General features: G+C 40.8%; 2 protein-coding genes across 4 annotated transcripts in view; one reads left to right on the top strand and one right to left on the bottom strand.

The window, feature by feature from the left end:
• WDR25 (WD repeat domain 25) overlaps positions 1 to 6,704 on the top strand; it is a 135,413-nt gene extending 128,709 nt beyond the window's left edge. Inside the window, exon 8 of the mRNA XM_045012816.1 lies at positions 6,585 to 6,704. The gene's annotated coding sequence lies outside the window, so the exon portion shown is untranslated. The remainder of the gene's footprint in view (positions 1 to 6,584) is intronic.
• Positions 6,705 to 7,122: 418 nt separating this feature from the next.
• Positions 7,123 to 24,770, bottom strand: part of BEGAIN (brain enriched guanylate kinase associated) — a 173,737-nt gene continuing 156,089 nt past the window's right edge. For all 3 annotated transcript variants that reach the window (XM_045012435.1, XM_045012436.1, XM_045012437.1), the window contains 3 exons: positions 15,743 to 15,850; positions 11,890 to 11,973; positions 7,123 to 9,059 (listed from right to left, as the gene is read on the bottom strand). In XM_045012435.1, the coding sequence (XP_044868370.1) occupies positions 7,686 to 9,059; positions 11,890 to 11,973; positions 15,743 to 15,850 (1,566 nt within the window). In that variant the 3' untranslated portion in view covers positions 7,123 to 7,685. The remainder of the gene's footprint in view (positions 9,060 to 11,889; positions 11,974 to 15,742; positions 15,851 to 24,770) is intronic.

Genomic DNA, 24,770 nt, shown 5'->3' with positions numbered 1-24,770 from the left:
AGGATCCCCTTGAACACCTATCTTGTGAGACCTTGAGGCACCAAAATTCCAGAAACATGATTAATGTAAGAGCCCACAGAGAGGGGAACACTGGAGGGAAAGAAAAGCCAGGGACTGATTACATGGGAGAGAGTCAAAGTACACCATGGGTAATGAACAAACTAACCTCAAACCAGACTATCTGAACAGAGGGCATGGTATCATAAAGATACTTGTAAACGCCCATCTGTGATAAATGTTTTTGGTATTAATGTTAAGTTTTGGGGATAAGAATTTTGACACAGATGTTAAACCCTATGATAATACTAGTTCTCAGTTAATACATGTAAACAGATTCAAAGCTTATCACAGCAGAGAAAACATAACAAACCTGGTTTGCTGTGTGTGAAAGGAGAAACTGAGGCACACTGTCTCATGGCCTTAATGGCTGGATGCCAAGAGAGCTATAACACAAACTGCCTTTGAGCTAGTCAGTGATTAACCCTCCTGCAATAAACTAAGAGGGGAGGCGTGACATTCTGTACCTCGTGAGAACATCCTACACCCCCATGTTCATCCTTATAAAATGATTGTGTGGGATCCATTGCAAAGTTTGTCATGTCGGGTGTCTTCGGAAGGCTTGTGATGCACTGAGCATTGTTATAGTAATTGTGTTACAGTAATGTTATAGGTTGTAATTTCATATGTATAGTTATGAGGCTGAAAATGTGTCCTCATGGCTTAAAACAGGTCCAGAGCAGAGGGGCAATTCACACCTTCACATTCACAAACCCAGCCTAGCCTCACAGGAACAAAGGACACTGGCCTGGGTAGCAACAAAGGATCTGTTGGACTCTCAAGTGAGTCACCCCCCTTCCTTTGGTCAATAGGAACTACAATGAGGTATTGCTTACCTGACCCTTAAGCGGCGGGGGTGGGAGTGGGGGTGGGAGGCAAAGCCAAGAGGGAGGAAGGAACATGATAAGAGGGAGAGATGTTTGCCCTGCTCTTCCTCTCTCTTCCATCTCCATCTACAGACATCACCACCAAGCGACTGAAGCGCTGATCAAAGGGGAGAGCCTGGCTGAAGGGCAACCAGCCAACCTGTGGTGAGACGCATCTAAGTTTGTAAGGGCACTAAAAGTGTTAAGATGAGCTTAGAATGCGTTTTGCTTTTTATTTCATTTGACCAAACCCAACTTGTTGTCCTTTGACTTATAATCACTTAAAAATCTATCTTTGTAGTTAATAAATCTGTTTGTTTATTCTACCTGAAGCAGTGTGTTTGGTTTGGAGCATGTCAGAGACGCCCCTTGGGATAACAAGCCTGGTACATATCAATTTCTTTGTCAAATTGACGAACTCATATAAGCTTGCAGCATCCAGCAGGCATAACTGGGCACTGTAAAACAGAGGTTCCTAGGGTTGTGTCTGGGACTGGAGATATTGGCTAGTGTCATTCGGTTGCACAATCCAAGGAGCAGACGACATGCCAGAGGCTGTGTGTGAACAGCCCAGGAATGGGGGTTCTCACACCGGAGCAGGGTAAGGCTGGCTCCCAGAGTCAAGGATTGGAGTGACCTAGCAGATCACCAGTCCAGATAACAGCAGGGGGGAATGTCACAGGGATGGAAAGGTTTTTTTGATGTCATGAACATTTATGCAGGATGAGAAAATCATTTGCCACCAAGCTCTTATAGTCTCCCAGCGTAAAGGGCAGAGACTGTCTCTATAGCTATGCTTGTACCCCATCCAGCACACCGAGGCCCAGATCCCGTTTGTGGCCTTCAGGCCCTGCTATAATATAGATGTTTGTTAATTACAATAATGAGATAGTTGGTGCAAAGAAATTTGAGTAATTTAAATCTGCACATGGCAATATATTGTAGGGAACAATCCAGCAATGATCCTCAGGAGATGGACCAGATGAGTAAATAAGTGACAATTTGAGACCCTGCGGGGAGACTATTAGAGCCTGGTGGGAAATAAATAAATATATGGAGATATACCTATCTCATAGAATTGGAAGGGACCCTGAAAGGTCATCGAGTCCAGCCCCCTGCCTTTACTAGCAGGATCAAGTACTGATTATGCCCCAGATCCCTATGTGGCCCCCTCAAGGATTGAACTCACAACCCTGGGTTTAGCAGGCCAATGCTCAAACCATTGAGCTATCTCTCATGATTTTCTCAGCCTATATACATTTTAATGACATCAAATAATGCACAGCAGTCTCAGCTATGTGCCCCAGCATATATACTTACAGAGGGTGAAACAGGAATTTAGCCTCTTGGGGCCTGATGCAAAGCCCAATGAAATCAATATGAATCTTTTCATTTGACTTCAGTGGGCTTTGGGATTGGGCCTTTGGAAGCTACTGCAGAGGACTTGAATGGCCTGAAACAATGGAACTGGATAAGAAGGCTCACAACCAGACTAGTTCTGCCCTGCTGGCTGAATGACAACAGGACTGGTGTGGCTCAGTGCCTGAGGCACTCCAACAATGGGTTAGATTATTAGTTTGCAATTTAGCCCATAGTAAGGGGCAGTGCATTGTTACACTGCCCTGGGAGCAGCCTGGGAGGAAGACTGTCACTTGGGGAATCACAGGCTCCCTTCTGGGCTTCCTGCTGCTTCAGGGAGGAAGTCAACTGTGATGGGTCTATTGTAGTATATGCTACCTGATGCCTTGGTGTAGCAATGCTGCAGGGTGCAATATGGAGAGTGCAGTCAAGACTCCACCCACTTCCTGCCTCCTCTTTTCCCTTCCCACCAACTCTGTAGAACCTGCTTCCTCTGTGCCTGGGAAGAGGTGGTGTGGTGCACTGGTGCTAGACAGTAAGGAGGCACCTTTCTATTTCCTTTTGGGTGCCAGTATAAATCTAGTCTCAGAGGGGTAGCCATGTTAGTCTGGATCTGTAAAAGCAGCAAAGAGTCCTGTGGCACCTTATAGACTAACAGACATTTTGGAGCATGAGCTTTCGTGGGTGAATACCCACTTCATCGGATACAAGCAGTATAAATCTATTTATCTTACTGGAGTGTTTCTTATTTCTCAGGTGGATTTCTGTTTTCTTAACTACTTTGAGCACACGCTTTCTTGTAACTCACTTTTGGTTCATTCCAGTCCTGTTTGTGTCTTGTACTTATTAGTCTCCTGCCCCATTAACTTCTCTGGCTTCAATTTCTATTTGCCATGATGGCTTTCTGCATGTCCTGCTCCACTAAACTGTTGAGAATGCTCCAATTTGTCTATGTTTCTGCACCAGTATTGCCTGTGGTGATCTGAAAGAATTAATCAAAGTGAAAAGCCTGATCTATGTACATACAAGTCTTTCAAGCAAGCTTGAATTCCCTGAACCTTTGCCATAAAAAAGTCTGTGCTGTTTGATGGCTTCCCATATTAGCAGTTCTATTTCCTGTGGAAGAAAATTAGGTTCACTGCTAGCTTGGAAGGAGCCACTTTGGAGCAAATCCTCTGCTATTGGACTTCAACAGAGCTGTAACAACGTACACCAGCTGAGGAGCTGCCCCTTTGTGTCTCTGGATTCACATGATCTTGCAGATGTAGCAGCAATACCATGCCCAACAAAAATACCAGTCAAAATCAGATTTGCAATAATAAAAGGATGAAAACAAGATGTGCCAGGAGTTATTCTTTTTTTTAGATACCATCCTGACTTGTAAGTGTTCTTGAGAAAGCATTGCATGTATTGTGGACCATGTTTAATTCCAACTTGTTGAATACCCATTTAAGTTCAATATGAGGAGATGCACCATCACCTAACAAAGTGCTAAGCATGTACCTCTCATAGCCTACTCTATTTTAGCTAGTGTTAAAAATACTCAGCCTTCTAAACCCTCAGCAGCTCTTAGGTCTATACTTAAGTCATGTTCTTTGTGTGATGATAAAGCACAGCATTGCTAATATCATAGTGCATCTGATGAACTGGGTAATTAATCAGTAGCAAAACCTAAGAAGTGAGAGTTTTGAAAACAGCATAAAGAAAGTTGTTCAGTTACCTTTAGTGACCTGTAACTGCATACACCAAGGATATGTTCAGTGATAAGGGGTTCTCAGGAGATTTGATTCCAAGCTAAAATAAATAAGAAGTGAAAATATGCAAAAAACTAACCTAACAATGAACATAAAGAAAAACCACCAGGTACTGGCATCCCAACCTTCTTACATCTCAGACCTCTCATGGACCAATTGCTAGAGAAGGAAACTTCTTAGTCAAAACTAGAGTTGGTAGAAAAATTAAAAAATAGTTTCATGAAAAAAATACAATTTTTGACAAGTTTGAAATGGATCCATTTTATATTACAAATTACTGAATTTTTATTTTTGTTCTAATTTTTTTATTTAAAATGTGATCAAAATGGTTATCAACATTTTCTATTTACTAAAAATCTGTTTTTCAAGAAATGAAAAATGACAGGAAACTTTTTGGCAACATTTTTTATATACATTCAATAAATTCAACTGAAAATACCAGAATTTTGTTTTTGCAAAAATAAAAAAAATGTTGATAGTATTGACACTTTTGCATAAAAACATTTGTTTTAAGAAAAAAGGTTATTTTACAGTGAAAAAATATTTTGTTCAAAAAAATGTTGCCCAAATCTAGTCTACAGTCTTGCATACTAGCATGTATAAACTATGACCAAATATGTTGGATGCTCTTATAACACATTTGAATGAGGTATGCAAGCAAGTATTGACACTACATTAGAGTGAAAGAATAGTAAAATCTTTTAAACAAGCAGGCACAAAAAAGCTTCCATAGTATAAACCTAATTGTCCATAAATTGCTAAGGGTAGTAGTTACACAAGTATCAAATGATGAATGATATTAATGAGGAATTAATAAACTGACTCCTGGCTTCTGATTCAGTGAATATGAAGATTTAGTGCAAGAGGTAAAAATTGATCTCTACATTGTGTAAGTCAATATTTAATTCTCAGGCCAATAAATCTTCATATTCACTGAACCAAGAAATCAATATATGTCTCATTCAAATATGTTATGACCATTTAAAAAGACTGGCTGCAAGCCTATATCCCTGAATGAGCTCGTAGTAAGAATTATTTTTCAGTTTCCATTTGCCTTTTAAGGTTAGAGGGTTAGAAAAGCTATTATTCACCTTGGGCCTGAGTCTGTCACACTTCTTCATACTGGTCACAGGGTACGTTATGCCATGAGCAATTTGATGGACTTCAATAGGTCTGTTCTCAGAATAAGGTGCTACTCAATATGAGTAAAGGTGGCAAGATGTGACAGTCCCCAACAACGTTATAGACCTTCAAAGAACAAAGGGAACTTAGTGCCAGATTGTCTAAAGAGCTCAGCAAATACTTGGACACATAAATAAGGGCCAGTTTTAAAGAGCTGAGAACACAGAGAACAATGGGGACTGTTGGTGCTGCGTGCTTGAAAACCTGGCCTTGTGTGACTCATCAGACTTATCCGTTTTCAGCCAGACGAGACGATATTTTCTTCTAGTATGTAATATGAATTACATGGTTAGTTAAGTTATCTGAGAAGTAGTTTAGCTTTCCACTCTGAGCTCATTGGGTATTGGGTCTATATTGCACTAAGTAAGTGGCCTCTATTCAGGGGCATCATAAAAGTGCTCAGGGTTATAAACCATATGAGATGAAGTCCGTGGATATGACTGGGTGATTTAAGAACTTAGAGCCATATTCTACCACCTTTACTATAGCATCGAGTAATATCTTATTCCACGAGTACTCCCATTAAAGATGAAGGTGAAGTCCATGGGACTCACTTTCATGAATCCTTTTCCTCTTCTTGCTTCTATCTGCCTTCTGCGACTCTGTGAACAGTACACTGTTAAGTGGAGGGATTGCAACAAAGAGAAAATTATTAGGGGCAAATACAAAAATTACAAGTGAAATCCTGGCTCCACTGAAGTCAATGGCAAAACTCCCATTGACTTCAATGAGCCAGGATTTTATTGTATGTCTTTAAATGTTTCTCTCTTTGAAAAATACTGAACCACACAAGAAAAAAATATTACCCTTGGGTTGCGTCCAGTCATGGAACATGCCATGCCCAAAGGAATTGGTTTGAGAAAGTCGTAACTGACTGAAGTAGGTGTTTGAAGAGGGGGGTGTTCTTCACCACTAACTACAGTGCTCATTACCAGTGCACACTACACTGTCCATCAAATCCTATTTGTACAATTCAATTAGATATTAAGGACCAAATTCTCCTCCTCAGCGTGTACAGTCCTCTCCCACTGAAGCCAACTGAGGGCGACACAAGTGTATATTTGAAAAAGATTAAATTACATGTCTGAAATCCCCAGGTTAAACTTCCTCTTCCAAATTGTATTTGGGAGTGGTCAGTTTGGAAGAGCTCTGTGTAACTGGCTGTATCTTAATCGTGAAACTGTATTTTACCAATTTAAGACCTATCTTTTAATGCTGTTTTGGTCTCTGTGAATTCTTTCACCATTGGCCCTCGCTAGCATCTTAGTGAGCTTAGCAGCCTGCAGTGATGATGAACGAACTGTTTTTGGGAACATATGTCATTGGGTTTTAGATAATACAGCTGTTTTGTCTTGTCCTCTTTCAGGCCGTTTTCCGCTGCTCATAATGAAATCACGCTTGCTACAGTCATCCCTATTTTGTGGAATAACTCATCTGTGCCTGAGATTTTCAGTCTGATAATTAAAGGCAAACACAGAGAAAGAACCACAAAAGCAATTGGTGAGCCATACATTTATTGGATTCTATATTATCTGGAGATTTTCCTTTGTGAGGGTTAAATAGGGCCTGATTCTCTGATACTGGAAGGTGTTGAGTAACCCCAGCAGGGTGCTGTGTGCCCTTAACTCCCACTCAATTTAATGGGAACCCCTTTCAGGATTGATCCCACAGAGAACAATTGTGAATAATTGCATCCCCCAGGATATACTGTATTTTAAAGAGGACAAAATCAAAATATTTCCACTGGTGTCTTTTATTAAGTAATGCAAAATACAGTACTAATTATGACACTTCATGCATTTTAGACAATATAAATGCAAGCCTACAGAAAATATGTGACCAAGAAACCCTCAATTACTTTGAGGTAGTATACAAGGGAAAGTAGGAAAGCAGAAACACAATGGAATAAAAGAACAAAATATTTGTATTACTTTGTGTGTACATTTTTCACTCAAATACATTTGTATGAAAGAACTTAGGGTTCATTTCTGTTCTCATTTAAAAATATACTTCTTTAAATTCACCATTCTCATACATTTCAGCTTCACATAACACAGAGTTGATGGTATCTTATCGAATGGATTTGATTTTTGTCATCACAATGATGATTTTACCCTCTTCCTCCAAGAGTACAGGCACTGATGGCCTCATGCACAAAAATAAATAAGAAACCTACTTGAAGGAAAAAGGTTGCTGCTCAAATAGCTTAGATTAAGGATAATCTAATAAATACCATTTTGTTTATAAAAATATTTCAGGTTTATAAAAGGGGAGAAAGGGTGGTCTTCCAGATGGAAAGGATGTTGTGTGAAAAGTGCTGTGTAATGCTTTTGTACAGATTGTTGTTTTAAACATACAGTACCATTATGAATATATAATTTATAATAATCCTGTTTCTTAGAACCCTGTCGTTCAAAAGAAATATCAAATGTTGTTTGTTTTTTCTTATTGCAGTTTTGGAAGCTATTTAATTTAGAAGGGTTCCATATAATTGTGCTTTTGTAAGACTGTCTTTCCGACTCAAACCAGTGCTCCCAGTCCGTTGAAACTGCTGTTGTTTGCTGTGAAGGCTTGAATGGCTTCCTTGCTCCATGGAAGACTGATGGATCTCTGAAGCCTCCATTGAACTCTGATTGAGGGATTCTGCTGAGCTGTTTGGGCTTACATCAACGTATTCTCTTTTCAACACTGGGCTACTCTCGATATTTTTGCTACTGCACAACTGCATTGTGATCCTGTCATTTTTTTGGTCTCTTGGTTCTTTTGTTTTGTAAGAGGGCAACTTATCCTGTTTACAACTAGTGCTGATGTCAATGTTTAGGCCACTGTCTGTTCTGAGGAAGCAAGAATCCACAAGTCTATTTTGACAGATATCTTCTCCCTCTGAGAAGCTATCTCCTTTGTAACCAGCATAGATGGGGCTTGTTCGGCTTTCTGCTTTTTTTATAGGGCTGCTGTAGTACTGCTCTGAAAAGCTACAGGGTGATAGTCTGCCAGCGTTCCTGTAAGAATATGCACCAATGTCCTCTACGCTCAGCTGCCTCCACCTCCCGGGTAAGTCTTCTTCTGAAAGATGGGTGCTCATGCAGTTGTTACGCATTTTCTGAGTTGCCAATGCCTGTTGCGTCGTTATGGCTGAGAAATGAAAAGGCTCATTAGCATAAGGTGGCAGAGTCCTAGTAAAAGTGGGAGAGTTCTCATTGTTATCAGCAAGTTCCATTTGCTGTACGGACTTTGACTTGGCAAACCTAGGACTTCCCTGATGTTCATAACTAGAACATGACTTTCTTTCAAACATTTCATCTCTGCTTCCCAGGTAGATTGCTTGCTGGGAGGCTGTCAGAGTGCTGGCCTGGGCATTCTCTTTTTCCTCAGAGGTAACACTGAAACTGGAGTAGGAGCTCGAGGTTGGTAAAGAGGCAACATATTCCGGGAAGGCTTCATGAGAGAAGCTAGAATGGAAGCCATCTTCTTCTACAGTGCTGTCAGTAGAGTTCTGAGACCTCAAAAACCCCACATCTTTCACTTGCATATCAACACTTTGTCTCCTCTCCCTCCTCCTCTCCTCAGGGCAATAAAGGGCGGTGTCACTGCAGTAGATGTCAGACTTGTATTGGGGCCTTTGGCTAAGTTTCCCACCAGAGTCTTGAAAAGAGTGATCCCTCGCAGATGTACTTGACAAATGTGAAGACAAGCTGTTTGGGTCTGGTTTCTCCAGTACCTTAGCGATGACGCACGTTGGTATGTTATCAGCAAATGATGTGTGACACAAGGGTACAGAAAGGCTGCATCCGTGCTTTTCCAGATGGAGGCTGACTCTCTCCTGAAAGTCAGATGGCAGCTGTAACATAGAAAAGTGGTAGGGGGAAGGAAAATAGGAAGAAAGTCATTAATGGTGTCTAGCTACACTTATGGAACACAGATGAATAAGTGAACCAGACAGTGTTATTTATTTCAGCGTGTTCAAGGTGTAAATCATTCCAGCTCCATTGAGGTCAATGAGCTGTGCCAATTTATACCAACTGAGAATCTAGCCCTTGGATTCTTACATGACCCCCAAACACTGAACCTTTTGAGATTCACCCATCACTATTACTATGCTTTTTTACAACCATGACTAAATACCAGAAATCAAATTCTTCTGCTCCTTTATATCAATTATACAGTGGTCACTCCTAAAAGCTTACCAGTTGCATTATATCACTAAATAAGGTTATTACTAAATAAATAGCTGTATTTCCTACAGTAGCATAAGGGGTACTGCAAATATTGAAGTAAGCATCCCTAGTACTCTATGGCAAAAGTTTTTAAGGGTGAGCACTGTGGATAATGATTTCACATTGTATAACATACGGTTCCTCATTTTCCAGCTTCACTTGTGAGCTGTTATACTTGGTTTAACCCAGAGACCTTCAGGCATTCAAAATATGACATGATGTGAAATGGCAAGCCTGTTAGTTTGGTGTAAAATGACAGTCCTTTTTAATCTATACACCTTCCATGTTAAGTTAATTCATATGTTGTTAATTTAATCCATGTGTCCTCCATTTGAAATAAGGTATGTAATATTGCTGATACTCTGGCAGACAGAAATATTAGTAATAGTAACTACAGATGCAACAAAGATTGAAAGAACAAGTTGTAAAATAAGATCATGTAAATCACCATAAAGATGTGGTTACTATTGCAAAAGAAACAGATTATTTAGTGTGAAACTACTATCCTGGATAGGTACCATTTTTGTGAGAACATACTGCAATAATTACACTACTGTTTGATCTGTTTTATGCATTAAATATAAATATAAATATATATATTTATATCCTGAAGTATTTTAAGGAAAAGAACTATCGACCCCTTTTTGGCTATCACTCACTGGGGCTGGAATTACTAAAATGGTATTGATCTCATGTTAGTGATATGCCATACCACAGCTCCCATTCTTGTGTCATCTAAAATGGCTTGTTCATGGATTTGTCAAGATATTCGATGTTTTGCAATGCATCCACTTATTTAATCTTTTTAAAGAAATAATTGTTCCTCACAACATACTGAGTTGCTGAGTAATAAATGCTTGCAGTGATAAATGGAATATTTGCCTCTTCTGCTGAACAGATGACAGAGCATTTAGAAATTAGGGGGAAAAAACAAACAAAAATCCAACTAACCAACCAACAAAGCCTCCACCACAACACACCATCCTGGACACTTTTCAGTCAGTGTTGAGTCTATCTAGAGCCCAATCCTGGAAATGCTTGGGATCGTGTACAGTGCTTACCACATTCCTCTCAGCTGCAATCATTTGCAGGATCAGGACATTTGGAAGCTCTGCCTCTGTTCCAGTAAATCATCGTCCTTATTGACCAGACAGCCTCAGTTACCAGATGTATTTAGTATCTCTCAGCATTATACTGATATTGAAATAGTCAATACATTTAATATTTAGTTTTGCACTAGTCTATCAAAGAACTGCAAAAAATGAGGCAATTTGAGAGCACTGTGCTAATGAAACTGCTGGAAGAAATTGGTGTGTTAGTAGCAATAACCTCTGCCATACATACATACATCTTGGAGGTGCTGCCCAGTGTAAGCCAGTTCCAAAAGTTGGTTTAGGAAAAGACCAATCTCCTGCATTGAGATACCCATCCATAAGAATGAAGAATAGACAGGTAAGTGCCTGACCCAGCTCCTGTTAAATCCCATTGATCTCAGTGAGAGTAGGATCAGGCCGAAAGTGTCTCAGAGGTCATGAGATGATTTAAAAGCCTGGGGTGAAATCCTGTCACCATTGAAGCCAATGACAGTGTCATTGACTTTAGTGAGTGGGGCCAGGATTTCACCTTAGGTTATGGACATGTGGCTAAATGTTCATGGTTTTTTCCTTATGTTTTGCTATGATTTGTACCATGCCATGACACAAATACAGCCCTAATCATGATTTTTTTAAACCATTTGCCTCAACTTGAAAGGGTCAGCTTCTCAAACTTCTGCTCCTTGGAAGGTTTAGGGATAAGTCTAATTTAACTAAAGTTTACACTCTGGAAATCAAAGAGGGTTTTCTGGTTGCCTTAGAAAAAGATGTCCTTTCCCATTAGCTTGTTTTAAAATTGATCTTTGGAATGTACTTGTATGTGCTGGGAAATAGCTTGATGGGGAAAATTGATCCTGGAAAGACACCTGGATGCCTGCAGGATCTCATTTTTTCTTTATCATTTTACTGGCCTGAACATTCTTAGTGCTTTGATTATGCTAAAATGTTTCCTTTTGCACAAGATCGATACAGGCCCATTCCAAACTATACCAGAGCTTTCGAAAAAGAAAATATCAAGTTTCATCTTAAGCTTGGATTTTGTTAACAATTCCCTCAGCTGCAGTGGTGTTGGAACAAGCTGTATAGGGGGGGTGCTGAGAGCCATTGAACAAAAGTGTAAACCCTGGATATGATGGAAACCACTTCAAGTCAGTGGGTGCTGCTGTGCCTCCAGCATCCCTGGTTCCAGCACCCATGCTCAGCTGTACAGAAAACCAACAGATATATACATCCCTTTCTGTTTCTTAAAGGAGAAAAAGAGCTTGAAAGGCAAACAGGTTTTGGGACTGATCACGCATGAATATTCTGTTTTCCAAGAAACATTATTTCTTTGTATATTCATTAAGTTTGATCACATTACCTCAGAAAGCTTATGTGCCCTGTCGTAATTCTTGCTGCACTGGAGCAGCTGAGCAGCTAAATTGCAGTCCTTTCTATAGAGCTCCTAAAAAACAAAAAAAGCCTGATTTTTATGGCTTGCAACTAACCTAAGGCTTTGATTCTTCCTCCCATTTCTGGGCAAACTTTGTATGTTTTACGCTGGGAAAATGCAGAGCACATTTGATTTTTCTAATTCATTAGGTTTCTATTTTTCATACATGCTCCTGAAATGTTGCTCTACTGGTTATCAAAGGAAAGGGACGGGGGGAGGGAGGGAGGGATGGAAGAAGGGACAAGAAAGAGAAGTTTTAAACAGTATTACTTAAAAAACATCAGTCTGCAACTTAGAGTATTGGGTGAATACTTACCATGGGGAATGCAGCATTACATAGAAAGCATGCCTGAGAAACTGAGTACTATAATAAAGGTGAACTCTATAATAAAAAGGAAATTTGACTAAAGCATAAATATTCTGTACTGAATATCCCCCAAATCACTTAGATCTCATTTTAGAGATACCTGAAATAGTCTCATCAGGTTGTAGGTGGGGTGGGGGGGATTCTTCATAGAAATTGTCTGAACATTATTTTTTAAATTTTTTTTGTCTCTTTCTTCCCTGTGTGAATTCCCCTTGGTAATTCCTGGTTCACTAAAGATATCCCCAAATTCCTGATTTGGTGACATCAAATACTATGACTTGCAATGAGACTTAAGATATTTGCAATATAGTTGCATTCTGCACTACATTTAATGAACCAGGAAGTAGCAAGAGGATTTCACACTGAGGAAAGATAAATAAATGAGTTAGTTATGTTCTTTCTGTGCTGATTGGCTCCTGCAGCCTGTTTAGTGGGAGAATCCAGAACAGAAATCTGTGCTTAACTCCATATTCAGTCTTGCTTTGTACTATTTTAGCACACATGACTGTCCTCTGATGCAGCATCTATCGGGCCACTGATATACAACTTACACAATGTTCCACTGTTAAGGTGCCATTACTGATGAAGCTTATTTTCAGAAGTAAGCCCTATAGTTGTGCACAGATGTGTCACAGAACGGTGCTACAGAGACCAGGCCATGCAAAACTTGTAAACATTTTATAATGTTTATAGAGAAAATGTGTTTGTGATTAAAATAGCTTCATTTTTTTCCCTGGGTGCTAATTCTGTAATTTCATTGCACGCCGACTTCTCCATTCTATTTATTCTCTTAAAAAACAAGGGGGAAAAGTCTTTTTTTCTGAATACCACTTTTGAGAAAATATAGCTAATATGCAGAATCAGTCCCACAAGAAGCTCCTGGGATCACCTTGCTATGAATGTGGGAAAAACAGAAGTAGATTTTCTTTGGTCTGGTTGGATCTACATCTGCAGATTCAAATGCCATTAAACAATGTTTGCAAACTATGATGCTTTATTTTATTTTATTTTTTATTTGGCTTTCTATATACCTCTCACTCTCTGCCTCAAATATAAAGACTATATATATAAAGTAAACAACGGTCACCAGGTAATTCTGTTTTTAATTTGATGTTAGTGACTCAGACCATGACTCTGGAAAACAGATGCAAACAGTAGGAATCTAAACATTTAATTTAAAAACAAAATCTCTGTTGCATGTGCATGTGGTTCTGGCATATTTTACACACATATCGTATGCCCAGCATGTTGCTGCACAATATAAAACCAAAGACAGCTACTTTAGATTCCTAATGGCACAATTTGGCACTCAAGAATGAAATCGTTCCTATGTCTCATCCCTTATTTCAAAACTGGCTGCTCCACTGTCTGTGAAGACATGGCCATGGAAAGTGTAGAACACATTTTTGAGCCCTTTTTAAAAAATATTAAACATTTTCAAAAATGTATGTAAAAAAATCACATTAGTTGAATGTAGTGGATGTACCTTATCCCCAACGTGACGGGATACACTACCTGACTGGGCTCAATCATCTCTTTGAATACAATATAATTCTGGATGGAAACCAGCCAAGAGTGCAGCAGGTAGAGCAATAATCAATAAGTGGCATCATAGGGTGTCTCATATTCCATCCCATATTTTCTGAATTTAAGATATTGTGATCCCCCATAGTGTGTGTGTGTGGGGGGAAATACCATCCGTTTAAGAAATATCAGCAGGACAAGGATACGCTCTTTGTCTCATAAGGGTCTGTTGCTCAACAGCTTCTCTAGTTAACAATTATGTATAATATGGAAGATCTATGTGGTAGTTCTTGAGCAAAGTACACTGGACCAAATTCACCCCTCAGGTTCGCCAATGCAGCTCCGTTACCAGAGGGCAGGATTTTGCCCAGCATGACTGACTCTGGGGTATGAGGAGATGAGTATAGGCCTCAGTCTTGGTTGGGGCCTCTAGGCTCTGATATAATACAAATACTGAATAATAATAGTGATAACAACAACAACAGCTTCTTGGAGGATGCTCCATATTCTAGTTCAATCCAATATGACTATTTTAAACCACTACAACTGAAAACTGCGATTGGTTCACATGTGGGATCAAATCCTGCTCTCATGCAATCCCATTGATGTCAGTGGAGTTGCAGGGGTGGAACTGTGGGCAGATGTTTACCCAATTTAATTTATACCAGTGTAAATCTGGAAAAATTCCATTGACTTCAGTGAAATTACATCATATTTACATCATCAGTATACTTGTAACCCGAATTAAGCCTATTGTACTTATAGGGTCCTTTTAATTACAGGTATTAGAATAGTGGGAATAACAAATGTATTCCATTTTTCTGACACCCTTATTGCAGTACAAATTAAGGGCCAGATTTTGAACTCCTTCCTCTCATTAGTAAGATGTTACTTGTATGAGTGGTCCTATTAAACTCAATGGGGCTATTTGTGGAATAAGATACTCTCAAATATGATTAAGGGTTTATAAATGTACATATGGGACCATGCAAGAATGTCCTAACAAGACTATAATGTCTTCTCTAGCATAAGTATTTTTTTTAATATCTCCATCTGGGGAGTGGGATTATAATGAACTAAACACATGCAATCTGTCCTCTCTGCCACATCCTTTGAAGTTTGTACAGGAGAACGATTTCATGAGCTTGTTTGCCAGTTTCAAAATGCATGATAATTTTCAGCAATATTTAATGAGATGCATGACAGTTGCAAAGGATATTCCATGTTTCATTTCATACAGAGATAGATACAACACCATATCATGAGCTAGCAGGAGAAAATCTAAATTCTGGGGCTAAGTGTCCTTCAACCATTCCTCATGCAAATAGTGTTTACTAATGCTAGGAGTCCCATTCCAACGAGTAAGGATTGGCTGATCTGATCCCTTTTGTGAGATGAAAAGATCAAATGAAAGGTAGTAACATTTTAGGGGCATATATCGGGACCGTGATCATCTGTAGAATTCTTTTTGATGCTTATGTGCAATGCAGGACGTTCACCATACAGTACCTAGGGACATATGCTTCCATCAGTCTGCTCAGTGACCTCCACAGAATCTTACATAAAACCCAATAGCAGAATAACACCTTTTAAAAGTATTTAGAAAGCTGCATTATAGCTATGTTCAAATTTAGTGTCCCTAAATCCTTGTAATTTTTTCAATAGAGGAAAAACCCTAAGGAACAGTCACAGCAACACAGTAATTGAATTGTAAGAAAAGCTAAAATTATACAGTGAAAGAAATTCTAAACAGTAACGTTTCTGATCCTAGGATTGACAAGTCACATTTACTGTAAATAATAGGTAATGATTCTATAATTACATATAAAATGTATTGCCTAATTCACTTTCACACACAATCTTGAGAAGTATCCATAATTAAATACTTACATTATCTTCTGATAACTTATCTATTGTCACCTTGGCTTCTATTAAATGATTATTGAGCGCTATTATTTCGTGGCTTAAAGCCCTTTTTTCCTCTTCGTAATGTTGACCCTGTGTATAAAAAATTGATTGGTCAGTATTTTTTCCCACTATGATATAATTCCTGAAAAATACTCATAGCATGATGCCATTTTCAAAGCCAGAGGGATGCACAACCTAAACCAAGTATGTTCCCTATCCGCTTCCAGATAAGCTGCTACTTTCACTCAGCACACAAGGTGATTTGCTGTGAAAATGTGAAGGCCAAATGTATTCAGAAAAAAAATTAGACAATGGAAATGAAATGGCAAATGAAAGACTATCTGGACTGATCATCCTCTACTAGCCATAGGCTGCACTGGGGTTTCCAGCCTGGAGAGGTGGATTAACCCTGGCTTTCACTCTAACAAATTCTCCAAAAAAATGTTCCAATCACACCCTTTGCTTCCATCTTCACCAAGCAGGAGGAGCAAATATTCACAGAAAATAACAGGACCATTTACTTTTCTGGGAGGTCCCGGAGATAGACAAATCAGGTTGTTTGTTTCTAAAGTTCATTTGCCTGATGAGCGGAGAATGGATCACAATGAAAGAGCTAACTTACTGTGATTGGGATAAGAGTAAGAGGAAAAAAAATTGAAATGATTTGAACTTTTTCCTCCCCTCTTTCTTTTCTGCCCACTGGTCTGATTACATTGCAAGGATACCCAGGATGTTTATAGCAACATTTTATGATTGAAAACAAATCAGCACAAAAGATAAGGTGTAACTGGCCTGTAACCTATTGTGTCACCTCTTAATACTTCAGCGTTTCTTCTATTATGTAGAATAAAAATACTATCTTAATTCTATAGATGGGGCACACAGATTAAGTGACTTGTTCAAGGTCACATAGATTCTGTGGCAGAGATGGTAACCGTGAACCCAGATTTCTGAATCCCAGTCCAGCAGGCCTATCATCCTTCCTCACTAAGGCTCTGAGTCAAAGTCCACTCAAGGCAATATGGGTATGTCTTCACTGCACTGGGAGTGAGCCTGCCAGCCCAGGCCCACAGACTTGTGCTAATGGGGCTTGCACTAATGTGCAAAAATAGCCGTATAGATGATACTTTGACATTGCAGCTTGGGCTCTGAAGCCCATCACCCCACCTCCAGACTTCAGAGCCCAAACTCCAGCCCGAGCCACAACATCTACACAGCTATTTCTAGCTCACTAGAGTGAGCCCTGTTAGCACAAGTCTGTGGAGCTGGGCGGAGAGGCTTTCCATTGACTTCAATAGACTATGAATCAGGCTCTAACTCAGACAAAATTGACTTCAAAGTGAGCTTTGCCTGTGTAAGGACTGCTGGGTTAGGCTCTCTAAGCAGTGGGGTGAGAGATCCCAATCACAGTAAGTTAGCTCTTTTATTGTGATCCCTTCAGCATAGCTGCCTGAGAGAAACATGCAAGACAAACCGGAGATGTTGGGTTGGGGACACTTCTCCTTCACCAAAATGCTGCTCACAGCAATTATCTAGTAAGATCTTTTTTAAAAAGCCACACAGCAAATCAGAATACTAGGCAAGATAACCACTGGCCTACTTCTTTTCTGCTTTGACTTCTCACTCTAGCAATGGGTCCAGGACCCGATTTTTCACTCTAGATTTCTTTTAAAAAGTTGTGAAGGATTTTCTCCAACAAGCAAACTGTATTAGATAGTTAAATTTCCCAAGTGCCATGTGTGTCAGTGTGACAGAGTCAAGGAAAAGTCTTCCATCACTACAGGCTCAGCGTTCTCTGATAATTGACAGCAATGGGAGTTAGGTGTCCTGAGGGCACCGAACAAATATCAAGGTTAATTATCTGGTTGTGGAGCAGGCGGCTACAATAAAAAGAGATTATGAAAGCAGAAAGTGGTGAACTTCACATACTAAGCAGCTCTTCAAAGAAAAGCACATTCTAAAATCACGGAAGGGAACTTGGTGCTTGTTTTAAAAAGTGTCAGGCTGACTGAAGCTCCCTTCTTATCGACAAAACGGGACAGGACAGGCAACGAGAGTCCAAGATTCTCCAGACTGTGTTGGCTTCTTCAGACTGTCCCATCACCCTAACCTGGAATGACCATTTATGGGTAAAAGGGTAGTTCAGTCTCCATGACCATTCTGGCCTTGGCCTCGCCGAGCAGACAGCCAGTCAGACTGGCAACTAGTGCCAGTGTTGGTGATGGCTTGTACATGTGCAGTGGAAAAGCCAAAGGCTAAAAAGCTCCTACATCTTATTTTTCAAAAGAGACTAAGGCATGTAGAAGCCTGAGTCCCACTGTCTTTCTGTTAGATGCAGGCTCCTAAGGGATAGATTTTTAAAGATATTTAGGTGCCTAGCTCAATGGAAGCTTGGTGCCTAGGTGTTTTTGTGAATCCCACTAGGTACCATTACAGATCTGGCCCTTAGTCACTTTAGGGCTAGATTTTCAAAGGCATTTAGGTTTCTAAAGATGCATTAGGCATCTGGTGGAACTTGAAAATCTGACCAGAAAATCAATGGGAGTAAAGTGCCTAACCTGCTTTGGCATTTTTGAAAATCATAATGGGTGCCGATTTCCATTTTTAGGCATCTAATACCTTTGAAAATCTGGCCTTAGGCTTCTCAGTCACTTAGGTGCTTTTGAAAATTTTACCCAAGGTCTATTGTATGCAGATTTAATTTTTAAGATATCTCAGTATACGATAGACACAATGCACTAAATACTGCTTGCAGCTGATGAATTCTCAACCAGTTGGGTTTCCATTTGCTCTCAGTCTCTCTCAATTCAGTAGTTGTTACTTCTGTGCAATAGAACTGAATTGGGCCCCACTCTATTTTCCAATGTTGGAAGGTTTTGGACAAACTAGAATTGTATCCTATATCAACGGTTGCATATGAAAAGGACTGGCAGATTAAAGTGGTCCGGCAGCGATACCTTCCACTACATTGAATAATACTGAATAAGGTTGAATAATGTTTCCATTTTAATTTAGTTACTGATAGCTTGTCACTTCGACATTTTCCAGCCTTGGTGTCTCCCCAAATGTGACTGATTTATTAAAAAAGTTGCATAGGTTTCTCATAATTAGAAATGACATTATTAATGTCAGCAGTCCTGAGGCAGAGAGATAGAGACAAATTCTCTGCTGATGTCAATTGGCACAGCTCTGTTGAATTCAATGGTGTTTACACTAAAAGGGAATTTGGTCCATAATATCAACACAACACAGTATCAGGGTTAGTGAAGAGGTGTGGGGTGCTGTGTTTTCAGTATGCAGATGACACCAAATCCTGCATGTCTGACTTGGACAATGCAGTTCAGTGCCTCAGCCAGCATCCAGCTGTGCTTGGGGCATGAATAAAAACAAGCTGGTTGAAGTTCAATCCCGACAAGACAGAAGTGATGCCACTGGAAGATATGGCAGAGGTATTGTCAATCCCTGAGGGAGTACGTCCACTATCTGTTACGGCAGGTTGCAACTTAGTGGTGATTTCAGACCCCCAGCTGCTGTTCGACGATCATAGTGCAGCAGTAATGCAATCAGCTTTTTACCGCTGAATCTAGTTAAGAGATTGTGACTTTTCCTTTCAGATGTGGACCTTGCCCCTGGTATCCAGGCCCTTCATAGAATCATAGAGGATTAGGGTTGGAAGAGACCTCAGGAGATCATCTAGTCCAACCCCCTGCTCAAAGAAGGACCCACCCCAACTAACTCATCCCAGCCAGGGTGTTATCAAGCCGGGTGTTAAAAATCTCTAAGGATTCAACTACCTCCCTAGGTAACCCATTCCAGTGCTGCACCACCTTCCTAGTGAAATAGTTTTTCCTAATATCCAACCTAGATCTCCCCCACTGCAACTTGAGATCATTGCTCCTTGTTCTGTCATCTGCCACCACTGAGAACAGCCTAGCTCCATCCTCTTTGGAATCCCCCTTCAGGTAGTTGCTGCTATCAAATCCCCCCTCACTCTTCTCTTCTGCAGACTAAATAAATCCAGTTCCCTCAGCCTCTCCTCGTAAATCACGTGCCCCAGATCCCTAATTATTTTCTTTGCCCTCCGCCGGACTCTCTCCAATTTGTCCACATCCTTTCTGTAGTGGGAGCCCAAAACTGGATGCAATACTCCAGATGTGGCCTCACCAGTGCTGAATAGAGGGGAATAATCACTTCCCTCGATCTGCTGGCAATGCTTATAATAATGCAGCCCAATATGCCGTTAGCATTCTTGGCAACAAGGGCACACTGTTGACTCATATCCAGCTTCTCGTCCACTGTAATCCTGAGGTCCTTTTCTGAAGAACTGCTGCTTAGCCAGTTGATCCCCAGCCTGTAGAGTGCAGGCGATTCTTCCATCCTAAGTGCAGGACTCTGCACTTGTCCTTGTTGAACCTCATCAGATTTCTTTTGGCCCAATCCTCCACTTTGTCTAGGTCACTCTGGACCTTATCCCTACCCTCCAGCACAGGGGTAGGCAACCTATGACATGTGTGCCTAAGGCGGCACGCAATCTGATTTTCAGTGGCACTCACACTGCCCGGCCACCAGTCCAGGGGGCTCTGCATTTTAATTTAATTTTAAATGAAGCTTCTTAAACATTTTAAAAACCTTATTTACTTTACATACAACAATAGTTTAGTTATATATTATAGACTTATAGAAAGAGACCTTCTAAAAACATTAAAATGTATTACTGGCATGTGAAATCGTAAATTAGAGTGAATAAATGAAGACTCGGCACAGCACTTCTGAAAGGTTGCCGTCCCCTGCTCCAGCATATCTACCTCTTCCCCCAGCTTAGTATCGTTTGCCAACTTGCTGAGGGTGCAATCCATCCCATCATCCAGATCATTAATGAAGATGTTGATCAAAACTAGCCCCAAGATTGACCCTTGGAGCACTCCGCTTGATACCAGCTGCCAACTCACTACCCATTCAGCCCGACGATCTAGTCAGCTTTCTATTCATCTTACAGTCCATTCATTCAATCCATACTTCTTTAACTTTCTAGCAAGAATATTGTGGGAGACTGTATCAAAATCTTTGCTAAAGTCAAGATATAGCACATCCACCGCTTTCCCCACATCCACAGAGCCAGTTATCTCATCATAGAAGGCAATCAGGTTGGTCAGGCATGACTTACCCTGGATGAATCCATGTTGACTGTTCCTTATCACCTTCCAGTGCTTCAAAATGAATTCCTTGAGGATCTGCTCCATGATTTTTCCGAGGACAGAGGTGAGGCTAACTGGTCTGTAGTTCCCTGGATTCTCCTCCTTCCCTTTTTAAAAGATGGGCACTGTATTTGCCTTTTCCCAATGATCTGGGACCTCCCCCAACTGCCACAAGTTTTCAAAGATAATGGCCAGTGGCTCTGCAATCACATCAGCCAACTTCCTCAGCACCCTTGGATGCACTGCATCTGGCCCCATGGACTTGTGCATGTCCAGCTTTTCTAAATAGTCCTTAACCTGTTCTTACACCACTGAGGGCTGCTCACCTCCTCCCCATACTGTGCTGCCCAGTGCAGCAGTCTGGGAGCTGATCTTGTCTGTGAAGACCGAGGCAAAAAAAGCATTGAGTACTTCAGCTTTTCCCACATCATCTGTCACTAGGTTGCCTCCCCCCTTTAGTAATGGTCCCACACTTTCCCCGACCTTTTTCTTGTTGCTAACATACCTGTAGAAACCCTTCTTGTTACCCTTCATATCCTATGGCTAGCTGCAACTCCAATTGTGCTTTGGCCTTCCTGATTACACCCCTGCATGTTCAAGCAATATTTTTATATTACGCCCTAGTCATCTGTCCAAGTTCTTGTAAGCTTCCTTTTTGTGTTTAAGCTCACCGAAGATTTCTCTGTTAAGCCAAGCTGGTCTCCTGCCATATTTGATATTCTTTCTGCACATTGGGATGGTTTGTTCCTGCGCCCTCAATAATGCTTCTTTAAAATACAGCCAGCTATCCTGGACTCCTTTCCCCCTCATATTAACCTCCCAAGGGCTCTGCCCATTAGTTCCTTGAGGAAATCAAAGTCTGCTTTTCTGAAGTCCAGGGTCCATATTCTGCTGCTCTCCTTTCTTCCTTTTGTCAGGATCCTGAACCTGACCATCTCATGGTCACTGCTACCCAGGTTGCCACCCACTTCTATTTCTCCTACCAATTCTTCCCTGTTTGTGAGCAGCAGGTCAAGAGGAGCACGGCCCCTAGTTGGTTCCTCCAGCACTTGCACCAGGAAGTTGTCCTCAACACTCTCCAAAAACTTACTGGATTGTCTGTGCACTGCAGTATTGCTCTGCCAGCAGATGTCAGGATGATTGAAGTCCCCCATGAGAACCAGGGTCTGTGATCTGGAATCTTGTTAGTTGTCCAAAGAAAGCATCGTCTACCTCATCCTCCTGGGCCGGTGGTCTATAGCAAATGCCTACCATGACACCACCCTTGTTGCTCTCGCCTCTAAACTTTGGGTTATTTACTCTAACCCAAAGACTCTCAACAGGCTTTTCTCCAGTTTCATACTGGAGCTCTGAGCAATCATACTGCTCTCTTATGTACAGTGCAACTACTCCACCTTTTCTCCCCTGCTTCTCCTTCCTGAACATGCCATGACAGTGCTCCAGTCATGTGAGTTACTCCACCAAGTCTCTGTTTTTCCAATCACATCATAGTTATATCAAGAATATCCTATTGAACTGCACTCTCATGGGTCCATTCCTTGAAACCATTTGGAGGCTCAGGCTGATGCAGAACTCAGTGGGTTGTTTATTGAGCAGGACACTTTGCTGAGATCATGACTCTGGGACCTGCACTGGCTGCCTATTGGTGTCTGGGTAGAAGTTATGATGTTGGTTATGACCTATAAAGTCCTAAAATGGCCTAGGGATAGCCTCTCTGTGCCATAATGCCACGGCTGCAGTCAGCAGTGGTGTTCAAGTTGCATTCCTTTTATTATAAAAGGGAAGGAGTAGCTGGCAGGTCATACTTGGTGAGGGTTTGAGACTCTGGAGCTTGCAAAATAGAAAGAATTTGGTACCCCTGTTGGCATGCTGCAAAATACACCCGTTCCATTGGGTTTTTGAGAGGGCTTTCCATAACAATAAAGGGGTGGAAATGAATTTCTGTAGATTTCTGACTGGCTGAGTTCATCACATTGTATAATTAGCAAAGGTGCTAAAGTGCCTAGAGTCGTGGATAGGCATTTTTTAAAAAATAAAAATAGTTTAAAATCCAAATAAATAAAAATCATTCATCAAAGTATGGAACTGGTCAATCTCCTGTCATGGCCTGGAGGTTCCCATTCTCAGCTCTTAATTCCTCTGCTCCTGACCAGGAGCCATCAATCTCCTGATTTGGAGATACCCTAGGTAAGGGGTGTTCTAGGCAGGATTTCTATGGTTACTGCCTGAGATCCCAACTGGGAGGGTTCTAACTGATAGTCTCCTAAACCACCCATGGCCATAGACTCAGAACTATGCCTGGAGCAGCATAGGACAGGGTTCTGGCCATGGGAACCTATGACCAGTAACGATGAGTCAGCAGCCAGAGACACCCCAGCCAAGGGATAGCAGGCAGGGGAACCAGAGCCCTCATCACCAGAAATCAAGGGGCAAGAAGCAGCCAGAACTTGAGCCTCTTAGAAGCTGGCAGCCCAGCCAGATCATCCCCATCAGATGACAAGATGCAGCCAGATCCCCTTTCCAATCCAGAGCAAGCAGTAGGCAGCAATTTTACTGCAGTCCTCCGCCCAGTGCAGGACAAGGAACAATCAGGGGCAGAGCCTCAAAGAGCAGCCTGAGTTATCAGGGCACCAACCCAGAGGGATTGCAGAGTCAGCCAGGAACATCGCATTTCCTGTGTCTCTAAAGCTTATTTCATGGTGCAGCCATGTCAGACTTAAATTCTGGTATCTAGGACATTTGCTGTCACTTACATAAATGAGGCAGTGCATAATAATTAAACATGCAAATTTGCAAATGAAGGCATTGAGTCATTTGCATATAATCTCCAGATTTCTGGACCTTGAGTGTTAATAGGTATGAAAATACATTTTGGGAGGCAGAAGTACAACATACCACATCCTTGTTATAGTTTGATAGATTGTTACAGTATGTGGTGGGAATTTCAAAAGCACTCACCATTAGCCTAATTATGCAGTGTGAGCAGAGATAGATCAGTTCTGAGGGTTTTTGAAAATCCCATCCATATTATTCCTAGGATATGAAGTGGCCAGTTCATTATGTAAATGGAAAGCAAACCTTAATAGACCAAGAACTGTCAGTCATTGTACAGCAGAGATCTTAGAATACAAAGGAACTGGAACCACTTCAGGTTATAAATAAGCAGGAACCTTCAGGTCAAAGCTCAGCTCACAGTACGTTCAAGGCAACCTCATAACTAACATTGAGCATTAAATCTGGCTTCTAGCATCACTATGCGGTGCATAAATGATTGTGGCAAATAAAAAAACCCAAAACAGTGTTTGGGTTTGTCTTCAGATTAATGAACCATTTATATTTGGTGGGTTAGAATAAGGACCACCATATTTAGACTATCTGCTTCTGTTTTTTTATGTGCATAACTGTGAGTGGGCATAAAGAACACAATGGATTAAGAATATAGTGAGTATCAAGATGAACAAAATGACCTACTTAATACTCTAATTGTTTGTCAGTGGATCTGCTAAGGCTCATGCTATTGTCCTTCAAAGTAAGTGAAGTCAGCCAAAAGGTTGTCTCTTTGATACTAACTTTTAGACCCACTTCAGTGCTTTGAAGGACAACGATTTCAGCAGTTGGAGGAATTCCTCCAATAAAGTTCTGCCATCCTCAGAGTCAAGATCACTTGCTGACTTCCCTGCCATCCATGGAGAGCTCTGAGGTGTGCACAGACCCTTTGAAATTAGTCTCATTGATGCAAATGAAAGGGCTGGCCTGTGGAAATGTCACATTCAGTTTGGCAGGTATGAAAATCCTGTTCTTGATGTTCCTGTAAG

This window comes from Mauremys mutica, chromosome 4 (genome assembly GCF_020497125.1).
Source record: "Mauremys mutica isolate MM-2020 ecotype Southern chromosome 4, ASM2049712v1, whole genome shotgun sequence".
NCBI classification, from domain to species: domain Eukaryota; kingdom Metazoa; phylum Chordata; order Testudines; family Geoemydidae; genus Mauremys; species Mauremys mutica.
Note: the sequence above shows the minus strand (reverse complement) of the source record. Positions and strands in the feature narration are given on the sequence as shown.